The sequence below is a fragment of the Hyperolius riggenbachi genome, chromosome 3 (genome assembly GCF_040937935.1).
Source record: "Hyperolius riggenbachi isolate aHypRig1 chromosome 3, aHypRig1.pri, whole genome shotgun sequence".
NCBI classification, from domain to species: Eukaryota; Metazoa; Chordata; class Amphibia; order Anura; family Hyperoliidae; genus Hyperolius; species Hyperolius riggenbachi.
In genome coordinates, this window is record NC_090648.1 from 250,054,401 (window position 1) to 250,068,774 (window position 14,374).

Consider the following 14,374-nt stretch of genomic DNA (forward strand, 5'->3'; position numbering starts at 1 on the left):
CAGTATTCGGCAATAGGTAGATATTAAACACAATAAAATATTGATCCTTTGCCAGTGCTAAGGTAATCTATGCATGGCTAATCTATGCATTCTTATTTGTATGGTGTCTGGACCCCTGTGAATACACAAGTGGTATATATAAAATGAGCCACACAGCTCTATACATATGCACAGCTATGAGCCTGATTTACTAAGGCTGGAGATAACTACGGCGACAGTTGTAACCTGGTACCACTCGATTTTTAGAAGACTTTCTACCATTTATTGGCTAACTAAAAATGAATAAAAATAAGCAAGCTTTCGGCCTTGCAGCCTTCGTCGGGCTTATATCCTGTTAGTTTGCAGGCTGGTGGTACAGACAGCTTTATACATGCAACATCAAAAGGGAAAACAGATATTTTTTTCAAGCATAAATACATGTCATCAAGATGCCTTAATTCAAACAGACCATCTAAATGGGGTTAGAGGTTGTTAGCTAAGATAAGGATCCTTGTTTACTCCATGCTCACAGATCTGGGATTAGGATTGACCCAGAGGTTTGTAAGATCACTTATGATCTTTATTCCTTTGCACCCCAAGGGAAGTGTTAGCATTTACTAAAGTACAGGTACTGTACTGGTTATGTAAACATTTTCTCCAAATACAGTTTAGTCTAAACTAGTATCTTGTTCTTGCAGTCCAGAAACTTTGAACTAACTTTATTTTTTAACTTGAACGTAACCCAAAAATATTGTGCAACTACTTTTCTTCAGTCAGTGCATTTTCAATAACCAATCATTACACTACCTTTCTGTATAGTAAGTTTTAAGGGATTTGTATACTAACACCCCCATTTACAGATCAGTAAATGGATCAATAAAACATTTGTAGCAAGCATGTTATGACGGGCCTGCCCCTACCCTATGCCCTATCCTTGGCATTTTCACCTGAAATGAGTTCTTCTTTTGGAAAACCTGCGGAGTTTGTGCAGTTATATAACAAAGTTAGGGAAACCTTGCTCACAGCCTCTCCACCAGCGGTGTAACAATAGCCCCTGCAAAGGATGCAGCCGCAGGGAAGCCCCGTGGATGAAGAAGTCGCAGGGGGGCCCTGGGGGAGACGTTTCTTTTCCCTGTCCTAAGAGACTGACAACTAAGGGCATGGAGATAAAAAGCGTTCTGCTCTCTGCACAATTGTTCTAATGTCTGCATCTGCTCAGCCACGGATAAGGAATCATACAAATGTTGTAGACAAAGATTTGTAGACAGTCCCTATTCAGTGTGCAGCAGGGCTTTGTGTACAACGTCCTGTCCCCAGGCTCCACACCCCCTTCCCAAGTGCTGTGTACTGTAGTGATGCTGCAGGAGGAGTCTGCAGAGCCAGTTCTGCTCCATCAGGGGAGCACAGAGTTAGAGTAATAAGAAGCTGAGGCTGGGAGCACACTCTGTCAGTTAGTTTTCTGCGTGCATTTTTCTGTATGCGTTTTCTGTACACCATGCGTCTGTATGTGTGAAAATATGCACATTTTATCAAATAATCTAATGTAATTGATAGAGAAAATGCGTGCAGTGCTTCACTGCTGTCTGTTTTTTTTTTTATTTCAGAGGGGATGGGCCCCATCTAAAGTTTCACCGGGGGGCCAAGTGATTTCTAGTTACAACCCTGTCTCCCACCTTGGGTGACCAGACATCCTTCAAAAGGAGGACATGTCCTATTTTTTGACATGGTTTCCTCCATTCTTCCAGGCATTCCAAAAATGTGTTAAAATGTCCTCCTTTCACAGAATCACAAACAGAGTAGACCATTTTTGACTAATAACATATGATTTATACTGAGACTGAGCAGCCTTCGGCCATTCTTGATTTATCCATCTGTGACATTAAGTTAGGTTATCAAGTAGTTGGCGTAGTAACACTATTTTATACTCTAGCTCCACCCGACAGTGCAATGGACAGTGGTTAACGGTTGATTGCATAAAAAGGTAATCATTTTAGCTTCAGTTTTCAAGTTTTTCACTAAATTGTAACCACTATGTATCAAGAATGGTAACCATGGAGTTGGAAAATATATTTGGTATATTTTTGTCTTCCTTTTTAACTGTCTGTATCTTGTATAACTGTATCAGGGGCGTAACAATAGACCCTGTAAGGGATGCATCCGCAGGGGGGCCCAGAAGCCACAGGGGCCCCATAGGGGGGAGATGTTTCTCTTCCCTGTCCTGAGAGACTGACAAATAAGGGTGGTGGAGAAAAAAACTTTCTGCTCTCTGCACAATTGTTCTAATGATACTGATAGCGAATCATACAAAGATTTATAGACAGTCCCTATTCCGTGTGCAGCAGGGTCTTGTGTACAGCGCCCTGCCCCCTCCATCCCTCCCCAAGTGCTCGGTACTGTAGTGATGCTGGAGAAGTCTGCAGAGCCAGTTCTGCTCCATCAGAGATAGACACAGCGAGTGTAATAAGCTGAGGCTGGGAGCACACTCATCTGTCGGTTTTCTGTATGCATTTTCTGCACACCATGTGTGTCCTTATGTGTGAAAACATGCACGTTTTATCACAGAAGCGAATGTAATTGAGAGAGAAAATGTGTGCAGTGCTTCACTGCTGTCTGTTTTTATCTGCATGGGGAAACACATTCAAGTGTGCACTAGCCCATTAAATAACATTGGTTCTCAGTTTACCTGTGCAGAAAGCAAGGGGAGCGGGCCCCATCCAAAGTTTCGCTTGGGGGCCCAGTGATTGCTAGTTACGCCCCTGAACTGTATGTTACTTGCTTTTCATATGGTATATTGCTGATGACTGGGATCATATAAAGAAAACAAATACCAGGGAAATATTTTAAAATGTACTTAAGAAGATGATCACATTATATTGTAAATTGTCTTCCAAAAAGCAACTCATTTTCATTCATTTTCATTGTGATGACAACTCAAAAATTGTAATCAGGATCAGCACCATGCAGCACAAACAGGATGCAGAACAACATCCAATAGATATGGTCCATTTCCCCTGAAACATAGCGGGAGAGGATGATATTGACAGGGACGGTGTTATCTTTCAATTAAGGATGAACTGTGATCTTTCTCCCTCCTTTTGGCAGCAGAAACTCACTGTATAAATTGACTTACATAACCTATAAAAGACACAGGGATGACAAAGTATGACACCTGTCTAGGTACTCCAGGGATATCCCGGTATTAAAGAAGCAGTGAAGTAAACAACTGCATAGAAAATTTTATTCCATTTTTTTTTTGGGCATCGTTGCGTGTTTGAAGCAAACAGTTTAATTGCTTTGTTGCATACATTTAGATTGGTGCTGGTATCACTTAATGTCTAGGTGGTTGGGGGTTGGTTCTAGCAGTTATTGTAATTGAATGTGGCAGACATTTCTTGTGATACTGAATGTACATTTATTTAGCTGAATAGCTGCTGATCCACCATTTGGCCTGTATGGGGTCAGGGTAGCGTGTGTCACATCTGTTCTTCTGGATTTGGCGTAAATGACAAGCATAAGATATGGTCTGGGGCTTATTTTGGGTTAGCACTGCACAACCCTCTACATCAGCGTACATAGATTATCTTCACCTGGTCGCTTTGGTGCAGGGTGAGCAGAATGACAGCTCACCATGCTGCCGCTCAAATTCCGACCAGCATTAATTACTATTGGGGAAGTCATTTGAGGTCCAGAGATCACCTGAATTACACTGCTGAGCAGCATTAGACATAATGAGATTATGTCTATGGTAGTGCCCAAGTAAGGCACAGTTTGGGGAACAGCGTGCTCCCAAATGACCTGCTTCGCTACATCATCACTGCTATTGAGTACAGTCTCATGGGGCACTTTTAAATATGTAAGCACATTTTTTCACATACATTAAAGCCCTGTTCAGCCCCCCATTTTCAATGCATACGATAGCAAATTTGCATTAAATACCAATGTACTAAATGTTGGACTTTGCACATTTGCAGTTTGTGCAATAAATCTATTGAAATTGCTTCTGGTAGGAAATTGCTTACTGCCAGAGAAGTGGAAGTTTCTTCCAAGAACAAAGCAGACCATATCCTTGCACTGCACTCTTTGTGGCCAGCACTGCAATTACAGTTCCCTATTTGGTGTGAAATACATCATTTAACTCTCCCACACTATCCTCATTGTACTTTTAAAAAGCTATGTGTAAATCACATCACCTGCTCTGCCTGCAGTAGGAAATCATTTGTTACTGCTTTTATGTAAGATGTGGGAAGGGTAAATGCTTTATTACAGACAGGAACTGGTGACACGACTTTACAGAGCTGTAATGTTGTAGTGCTGGCTACAATGAGTTAATATCTCTCTTCTACAAAGAGAAGGTAGATGGGGTCAGCTCTGTGTTCACAATGAAAGACTGGCTGGTCTCTCCTCCTAGCTCCACCCTGACTACCTCTCAAGGATGATGACGGGATACTGGAAAGAGTATGGGCAGCTCTCAGACTGCTGTTGAGTCTAACCACGCCGCATGTGACATTCACACAGGAAGTCAGTTTGGCAAACCCAGGAAAGGGTAAAAAAAGGTAAAAAGAAAAAGAAAAGTATGCACAATGCACACAACTTTGTGCATTGTAAATTATAACATATTCCACAGAATATGCATTAATGCATACCTATATATACTGCATAAATACCTAATTAATCTTGCAGTGCCTAGCAAGCAGAAAGTGTCGGATGGGGAGGACTGAAAGTATGCCGGGCAGATGGAAGCTTTCTGCCCGCCATACTTTCAGTCCTCCACATCTTCTGCCTCGCAGTGATATGTTGGTGTGGACATTGCTGGCACGTCACATGTAAATGGGCCCAATCTGCAAAGCTTTCCACTGGCCAGAACTCACTGTCAGTCATTGACTGACAGCATGTTCCATGTTGCTTTAACTGCATAATGCAGAAGTCTTGTTTCTCTCCTTTTTTAAATTGAAGTTAAATTGAGAATAATAAAGTTATTACACAGTTAAAAGTTAAATTATCTAAACAACATGACTTTGCGACAAAGGCAGGTAGGATAACTATAAGGGCAATAAAGAGTTGGGAAACAGGTGTTTATGCTATGTTGTGTCAGACTATTTGTATTTGTATAGTCACATAAAAAAAGATAAGAATCTACAGTCCCCACATATGCAGAGCTAACATTGCTGGAATGGAATTTCACTTTAAAAACTCTAGTGTATTATAGTATTATGGACTCAACTGCTTATAATTAAATCCACATTTATTGGCAAACAACGGTTGGCTTTTTCTCAGTTTGAAGTATTTGCCATAATATAAATAGAAAACAGCATAACCACCACAAACGCCAGTGATGCTAATATGGCTAGTCATGTAGTTGATATATCATAGCAATGTTTGTACTACAGATATGTAAAGCATGTGTGATTTTTACAATAAAAGCCAAGCACTTTTGCATCCATTTTACATCTTTTATATATTTTCTTACAAAGCAGCAGTAAAGTGTACCTGTCATGCATATACTGCCTATGTTTTATAGGTTGAAGTGTTAGGAGTTTGACATTCAGTGCTTCATATGTAGTTCAAACTGATTCAAATGCCAGTCAGGGCACTATCTGTGCTGAGTTTGCATATTCTACCCATGTCTGCATAGGTTTCCTCCAGTTATTCCAGTTTATTCCCACACCTCAAAAACATACAGATAAGTTAATTGGCAACCCCCTAAATTTTCCCTAGACTACGATGGACATATGACTATGGTAGGGATTAGAGTGAGAGTCCCTCTGAGGGACAGTTAGTGACAAGACTAGATATACTCTACAAAGCACTGCAGAAAATGTACGCACTATATAAATACTAAATAATACTAAATAATAATAACCGTCACAAAGATAGAGTGATTTCATAGACCACCTTCTCTACAAAATTATAATCCCTTCTTTCTTTATTGCATATACATTGCACACTGTATAGTAAATAAACTACACTTTTTACTAACACAAAGGCTTTTAAAATAATGCTGGATACACACGTTGAGATTTCCCGTTCGATTCCCGGGATCGAACCGATTATTTCCAACATAAATCCGAATCGAGCATGTTGGAAATAATCGATTCGATCTGTTTGATCCTGGGAATCGAACGGGAAATCTCAACGTGTGTATCCAGCATAAGACAACAGACTGAAAGCAAATATGTTGAGCATATCATTGTTGAAAACCCTGTGCAGAAGTGGGTAAGATATCAGCCGATAAAGCCACTTTTCTACAGCAGTATGTCTGTTTGAAGAAAGCCACTTTTCTGTTTATAGTAGCCCCACCCTCTTCTCAAAGTTATAACAATAACAACAATAACAGTTATATCCCTTTTGCAAACAACAAGCTTATAAGAAAACTTTCTATAAGTAAATAGTTGTACAGATGCTTAGCTACTGTTGCTGAGAATGATTTTTAATGATTGTACTGGGTGATAGTTGTAGAAAGAATAGTTGTACAGACACGATGAATTGTTACAATGGAGCATCCAGTTCTGGACTATGGAGTTGGGCCAAGTGGGGAAGGCACCGTACAATGTTGGTCATTTAATGATCCAACACAGTGGATTGCTAAATGGCATCAGGGGAATCTAGATGGCCCTTATTGGGTGACAATAATCTAGCATCATTATGTATCTTTAGGAATACCGTAGATAACAGAAAGAGAGCACTGTGCAGGGAGGCAGAGACAGTGCACAGGATTTTACCTGGCTGCTGTGTATAGTGATGGCATCACCTACAAGATGTTAGTACCCTTGTGGTAAAATTACACACAGTAAAGTTCACTATGGGAATGAAATAACAGTAGAGACATTAGGCCTGATCCAATTCTCTTTTTTCTCCTAAGTCTTCTCCCAGGAGATAATTTTTCATCTTCTGTTTAAAATAACTTTTGCACTCTGCAATTGAAAAAGAACCGAAAAATAGGCAAAATTGTACTGTCAAAATTATTCTGAGCTTTTTCTTGCTTGCTGGCGTTTTACTTAGGGCCGGTTCTAGTAACAGTGGGGCCCCAGGGCAAAACTTATCATGTGAAAATATCACAGAGGAGAAAACTTAGGAGAAAGAAGTGAATTGGATTGGGCCAAATAGTGTGGTAAGAATGTATGTTACTTCAAGATGAAGATAATTGCTATATTTTATCAAAAATGCATCAACTGCTTGTTGTGATGCCAATGTAATTTTATTGGACAGACAGATGTCTAAACTCCCACATGACTAATAATCTCCCACATTAAATAATCATGAACGATTTGGAGAGAGCAGTGGCCAATCTCTCCCTGTGTCCCCAGATCACCTGACCAGACCCACCTACTCCATCTGCTGAGAGATTAACCCTGTGACCAGCACTGCGAAACGGCAGAAAAACAAAGTTATCTCATTGCGCATACTCAGAAAAAAGTAACCCTTTTCACACCATCTCATTACACACTGAGCAGTACTTTCCACAAAAAACGAATTCCTCAAAGCACATCCATGATCGATAAACATAAGATTTGTAGACACAGGCAATGACAGGTGAATTTCCTATCAGGTGCAATTATCTTCAGTTTTAGTACCTACCAGGTCCACTCTATGCCCCTGAAATCAATGGAAAAGCATTCTCATACAATAAAGTACCACAGCACACCAGGCATTTCCCTAGCCACACAATATATTAAACTTTTTGTTTCTATCCATATTTCATAACATCCCACCTGGTAAACTGCTCTGGAAATGCACCAAGGTTTCAACACCATCTGCAGCACCCCCAGATTCCTATAACGGCATGCACGTAACGCCCGTGAGGTCAGGTCCCACACAAGGCTGTCCCAGGTGTACATTAAATCCTCAAAGCTTAATAAAACCGCAGCCATACTGATCACATCCAGAAGCAGAAGATGTGTAGCGCAGGTGACTGAAGCAGATTCCTTTGATTCCACCAAGTTCAAAGTGCTACATGGAATTTACTGCACAGGAAAAAAAAAATCGCCTCATACAGATTTTTTTCATAGTGCCGCTCCAGAAATGTGTCCCAGGAGATAAAACAAACTTCTTGGTCCCCACTGTTCCACTGACAATGGATAAGACATCCCTCTGTGATCTTTTGAGCACTTCTCATGGGGACCTAAGCTCAGATTCTGTGACTTCTCAGCTGTCTGCGGCGCTACTAAGAATTATACATACATCCAAAGTCATCACTTCATACTGCTGGGAGAGAATCCAGGAAAAGAAGTGTTGTTCTGTTGCCAACATTCCTGGGACCGTCCACAGCTCTGTTTAACTGTTTCTAACTTAAAACAGCAGCAGCAGCATCCAGCCAAAACAGAAAAAGAAAGCACCAATCTGGTAAATGAGAGGTTTTCCCACCCGCGAAGTTAAAAGCAGCATAACTATATAAGTCAATATATGGGGAAGGCTGGGCGATGTGCACTTCTTAAACCATATACATCCTACAGAGCTGGTCCAAAAAAATCAGTGTTGTTGCTCAGAGAAACCAATTAGCATAAGTATGGGTCTCTAAGAGTACCTTAGAGACTTAAAAACATAAGAAAAAAAATCTGTTTTTCTGTCCAGTCTTCCTATATAACTCCTTGTGATTCTAGGCTGAAGCCAACAGTTCTACAAAACCCAGGGCTAGGGGACAAGGGACATTCCAAAGGTTTCATCAATGCCATTTTTCTTTAGAGGACTTGACATTTTTACAAGCTCTATTCAAGTTCAACAGATGCCATGGATACAACTAAAGGCAGGCCAGCACATTGTGGTGTTTTACAGACCCACCTAGTGAAATATTGCAGGAAAAGCTAAGGAAAGTGCAATGATCAGGTCATGGATTGTGTTATTACATAACAGTGAAACCTAGGTTACAATGAAAGTTAGCACAAAGCACATAAAATACTCCTAAGTTATGAGCGTCTATTAGTAGTTTGACAACAAATAAACTTCCTGGTCACTTTGTTTAGTAAGACAATAAGTCTCCCTGTGGATTATTCTAGCATGGAAACATAGACCATTTGCAGTCCAATGTTCCCTAAACCTCTGTTCAATAAAGTATTGTACTATACAGAAGGTATCCTTTTTCTAATATAATTGTAGACATAGAAAGTGGCACATGCTATTTAGGATATAGCTTACATATTTAAGTGCTCCCTCAAAACTCACTTTTTCCAACAAGCATACACTCTTAGGCTACTCCCCTTCAGCATTTAGCCAAGTTGTGCTCCTTACTAAATATAACCTAAAGACACATACATAAAAATACAGGGGCCTGTATGCAATTCACTGCGTTTTCTCCAACAAGATCATTTTTTATATTCTGCTTAAAATAACTTTTCAGCACTCTGCAATAGAAAATGCACCAAAAAGTAGGTAAAAAAGCATAGTCAAAATTATTACTGTACTGTATGCTTGTTGTTGGCTTAAAATGAACCTGAGGTGATGGTGATATGGAGGCTGCCATATTTGTTTCCTTTTAAACAATACCAGTTGCCTGGCTGCCCTGCTAATCTATTTGGCGGCAGCAGTGTCTTAAGTAAACCAGAAACAAGCATGCAGCTAATCTTATCAGATCTGACAATAATGTCAGAAACACCTGATCTGCATATGCTTGTTCAGGATCTGTGGCTGAAAGTATTAGAGGCAGAGGATCAGCAGGATAACCATGCAACTGGTATTACTTAAAAAGAAATAAATATGACAGCCTCCATATAACTCTCACCTAGAGTTAATTTTATAAGGCATTTTATTGAGGTGTGAAAATATCACCTAGCAGAAAACGTAGGAGAAAGGGTGATTGAATAAGGGTCAGTGGGCCATATGGAACTCACTTTTTCTCCTAAGTTTTCTCCTAAGTGATATTTTCAAACCTTATCAATAAAATGCCTTGTATTCCACCAGCAAGCAAGAAAATACTCTGAATAACTTTGACAGTACTTTTTTACCCACTTTTGGTACTTAACATTTGCAGAGGGCTGAAGAGATTTTAACCACTTCGCATCCAGACCTTGTTTCCCACTTATGGACCAGAGCCGTTTTGGCAGGTTAGTCATGTCCTTATTTAATCAGCAATAACTTTATCCCTACTTATGACACAGAAATGAAATATATATTATTTTTTTCAAGACAAACTAGGCTTTCATTGTATTCTCAAACAATTTTGTTTTCTATGAATTTTAATGGGAAAACAAGGAAAATAATAGAAAAAACACATTATTTCTCAGTTTTACCAATTCCAGTTTAAAAATAAAGTGCTACTGTAGATAAAAAACACAAACTTTGTTTGGCTATTCTTACCGCTTATCACAAAACTTAAATTATGTTCCTGTCACAATTTATGGTGAAGATATTTGATTCTGAAATAATGCTACAGAGTGTATTTTTCACTATGAACTGAGAAAATAAAAGTATTTTTAACCGGTTCAGCACCGCAGTGCCGAAAATCTCATGCATCCGAGCAACGTTCACCTCCCATTCATTCGCCTATAACTTTATTGCTACTTATCACAATGAATTGATCTATATCTTGTTTTTTCCGCCACTAATTAGGCTTTCTTTGGGTAGTACATTTTGCTAAGAATTATTTTTTTCTAAATCCATTTTAACAGGAAGATTAAGAAAGAAATAAAAAAAAATTCATTATTTCTCAGTTTATGGCCATTATAGTTTGAAATTAATATATGCTACTGTAATTAAAACTCATGTATTTTATTTGCCCATCTGTCCCGGTTATTACACCGTTTAAACGATGTCCCTATCACAATCTATGGTGCCGATATTTCATTTAGAAATAAAGGTGCATTTTTTCAATTTGCGTCCATCACTATTTATAAGCTTATCATTTTAAATAATATAATAACATATTCTCTTGACATGCATATTTAAAAAGTTCAGACCCTTGGGTAACTATTTATGTTGTTTTGTAAAAAAAATGTATGTGGGTAATTTTTGGTGTGGGAGGGAAACTGCTAATTTTAAATGTAAAATAATATTTTTTTTTATTAAAAATGTATGTGGGTGCAGTTTACTATTTGGCCACCAGATGGCCACAGTGAAAAAAGCCCTAGATGCGAACGATCTCACATCCAGGAACTAAAATGCTGAGCAGAAGTTTCCTGGGGGCAGAAATACCGCGCTCTCTGGATAGAAAGCGTCGGTATTTCTGCGGGGAAGTTAGATTGGTGAATGAGAATTATATTCCCATTCACTGATCGGGGGGCTAGCGGCGGGTGGCGGGGGCGCGCCAGATCGCGCACACCAGCCAGGGGCAGCAGCAGTGCCTATCTGGACGAGGAAGCTCGTCCAGATAGGCCGAACTGGTTATTGTTAAAAATCAATCTCATTAGCTCAGAAAACAAATATTCCTGTTCACCAATTAGTGCTGCATCAGATAGTGCCAGAAATGTGCACAGGAGCAAGCCCAATCCTGCACAGCACTGCTCCTGCTACAAGACGTATATATACTGACTCGTGACTTTAGATGAAGTCACAGAGGACGTAGATATACTGTAGTGGTGGGTAAAGTGGTTAAACAGAGAAGAAACATTATCTCCTAGGAGAAAACTTTGAAGGAAAAGTGAATTGCATATGGCCCAGTGTCTCCAGGTATACATATTGTATACTACCCCACCGCTGGTTTCCTCCCTATTCCTTTGAATTGTAAGCTTGCAAGGGTAGCGTTCTCTCACTCTTTTGTGTCTTGGGACTTGCTGTACATATGTCTACCAATTCTGTATTACGTACTAATGTCTTTATTTTGTGTATACCATTGTCTATATTATTATGTACCCCAGGTTTGTTTCTTACTCTGTACAGTGCCATGGAATATGTTGGCACTTGTTTCTGAGAGACGACGTTAAACATGAACATGAGCCTATGTGTTTGTGTAAATGTTTGTGTAAAATACCCGATATATATATATATATATATATATAATAAGAAACACACAAAACGATGCATAAATGTGTTTGTAATGAAAATGGCTCCATCTCTACGAACTGTTTCTTACCCAGGCTTCACATAACAAACAATTACATGCCATGCTGGCCAGACTGGAACTGTTCCGCATATGACTTTTTTAAAAATAAGAAACTACAAACTGGATTCAACCCATTGCTCTATGGTTTCATCCAGCTCATTAGCAGGCACATCCTGTGTCTGGCCAACACATGGCTAAAAAGGCCTGTTCATTTGCAGGTCTCTTTCTCTTTTTTTGTAAGCCAAGCTTTGTTTTCAAATAGATAACACATTTGCTGTAAACTACAGATGTACATAGATCTAAGAAGAATAAAATGAAAGCTATAATGTAGAATATGAAGCAGAGCCTGGCACATACAATGCTGATCTTATGCCATTAAGGCTTGCATGTGGACGACTGCAGCATAAAAGACCTAACACTGTGTTCTGATACAGAGGATTAAACTTGAAAAAAAAATCATCTGAACCTTTATATTGTTAGCAGTGCTGTTAGTTAGAAGGATGGCTGGAAGTCAGTTGGAGTTCCACATATGCAGTAGCAGAGGCTATCTGCCACAAAAATGGTCTAAATTGCACAATTCTGTTTTGAAATTGTTTAAAAAAAATGAAATGTTTCATGAATACAATCTTTCAGATTTTGTGAAGTTAAAACGCATTAATGTCAATGTGGGTTGGTTTCTTGGGGTGATTGTTGGTTGTTTATAAAACTGTGCAGAACATCCTTCTAGGACTTCACTCTAGAGATCGTTTTCTTCCCCAATGCTCCCCCCACACTGAGTAGAAACAACATCACCTTGTGGAAATGTAATTTTTCAGTAGTGATGCATACTGTATACAGTATATACCACCAAATACGCCGATCAGCCAAAACCTAAAAACCCCTACCTAACATTGTATAGTACTCCTACCTCCAAAGCCGCACTAAGCCATTCATACAAGGACTTGATAAGAGTTCTCAGGGTATACAGTATATCCCTCACCAAGACATTAGCAGCGGTTCTTTAAGTCTTCTATGTTGTAAGGTGGGGTCTTCAAGGAATGGGTTTGCATTTTCCAGCACATTACACAGATGCTCAGATAGCATTGTCTCTATCAATAAAGCTCAATGCTATTGATTGATTGCTTCAAAGACACCTTATTTGACCTGATGAAGTGGGATTAAGGCCCACAAAATGCACCCTCATTGTGCAATAAATTATTTAGTGAACCTTTAGAGGTTTGTCATCTTGATCGGTAAGCAATCTCTTACCCGTTTCTAAACTCTTTTCTTTTATCATTTTTGTGTGCCTCCTTCTTTGTTATTTTACTGAATATTCATGTGAAAATAACAAAAAAATGAGTAAGAAAGCAACCTAATGCAGAAAAGTATGCCTGACTTATCATGCCCTGGTCATTCATCTGTAGAGTGTTGGTAAAGTACACATTACATTACATAACTATTAGGGTTTTTCTTTGGTGATTCTTGTAAGGGCCAAGAACACCTAGGTGAGAAGTAGAGAGAGACCGAGACCCCAATGGTGCAGTATCGTCAGGTATAGGGAGGATACATTTATATAAATATATACTCACCAAGGTGGGCTGCAGTTCCTGCAACCACTGTATAGGCCTGCAGGGAATTAACTAGGTACTCCAGGTCCTGCTGGATACTGGATGGTCGCTCTCCTGTAGTACGATAGACTTTCCAGAAAAACTGCAAAGCTATTACCTCCAAAGCAGGACTGACTGGTAATGGGTAGGATGGAGGCGCCCAATTTGTGTTCTATTTTAGTATCTTTAAATACAAATAAAAAAATATTATAATAAAAAGAGAGGTAATTGCTTACCTCTCCAGAAGATATAGACACCAGTTCAACTGGAAAAAAAGTTTTTATTCAAAAAGCTATCTGACACGCGTTTCACGGGTCATGGCCTTCCTCAGGTCAATACAAAATGCCTTGATAGCATAGGGGATAGAGTGTGATTAGAGGCGCCTACTCTCTATCCCCTATGCTATCAAGGCATTTGGTATTGACCTGAGGCAGTGGGCCATGACCCGTGAAACGCGTGTCAGATTGCTTTTTGCATAAATTTTTTTTCCAGTTGAACTGGAAGGAGAGGAAAGCAATTACCTCTCTTTTATTATATAATTTTTTTATTTGTATTTAAAAATACTAAAATGGAACACACATTGGGCACCTCCATCCTACCCATTATATAACCATATAATCTCCTACTTGTTCCTAAAGCTGTTCAGTGAGATGCCAATAATGTCAATAACTCAAATATAATGCAAAGTGTATATAGCCGGGAAGTGGGCCAATGACATTCACCAGGAAGTGCATATGATTAGCCAAACTGTTTGAAACCCAGGCAGGACACTATCAGCATGGAGATCGTATGTTCTCCCCATGTCTGCGTAGGTTTCATCCAGGCACTCCAGTTTCCTCAC

At 39.4% G+C, this 14,374-nt stretch overlaps 1 protein-coding gene across 6 annotated transcripts in view; it reads right to left on the reverse strand.

The window, feature by feature from the left end:
* The window catches only part of FRMD4A (FERM domain containing 4A), a 527,110-nt gene that overhangs the window by 297,974 nt on the left and 214,762 nt on the right, over positions 1 to 14,374 (reverse strand). Inside the window, exon 1 of one of the 6 annotated variants that reach the window (XM_068276147.1) lies at positions 7,689 to 8,065. The exons of 4 other annotated variants lie outside the window; for them this stretch is intronic. In XM_068276147.1, the coding sequence (XP_068132248.1) occupies positions 7,689 to 7,847 (159 nt within the window). In that variant the 5' untranslated portion in view covers positions 7,848 to 8,065. Of the gene's footprint in view, positions 1 to 7,688; positions 8,069 to 14,374 lie in introns of those variants that run through there. One more of the 6 variants, XM_068276148.1, reaches the window with a different exon arrangement.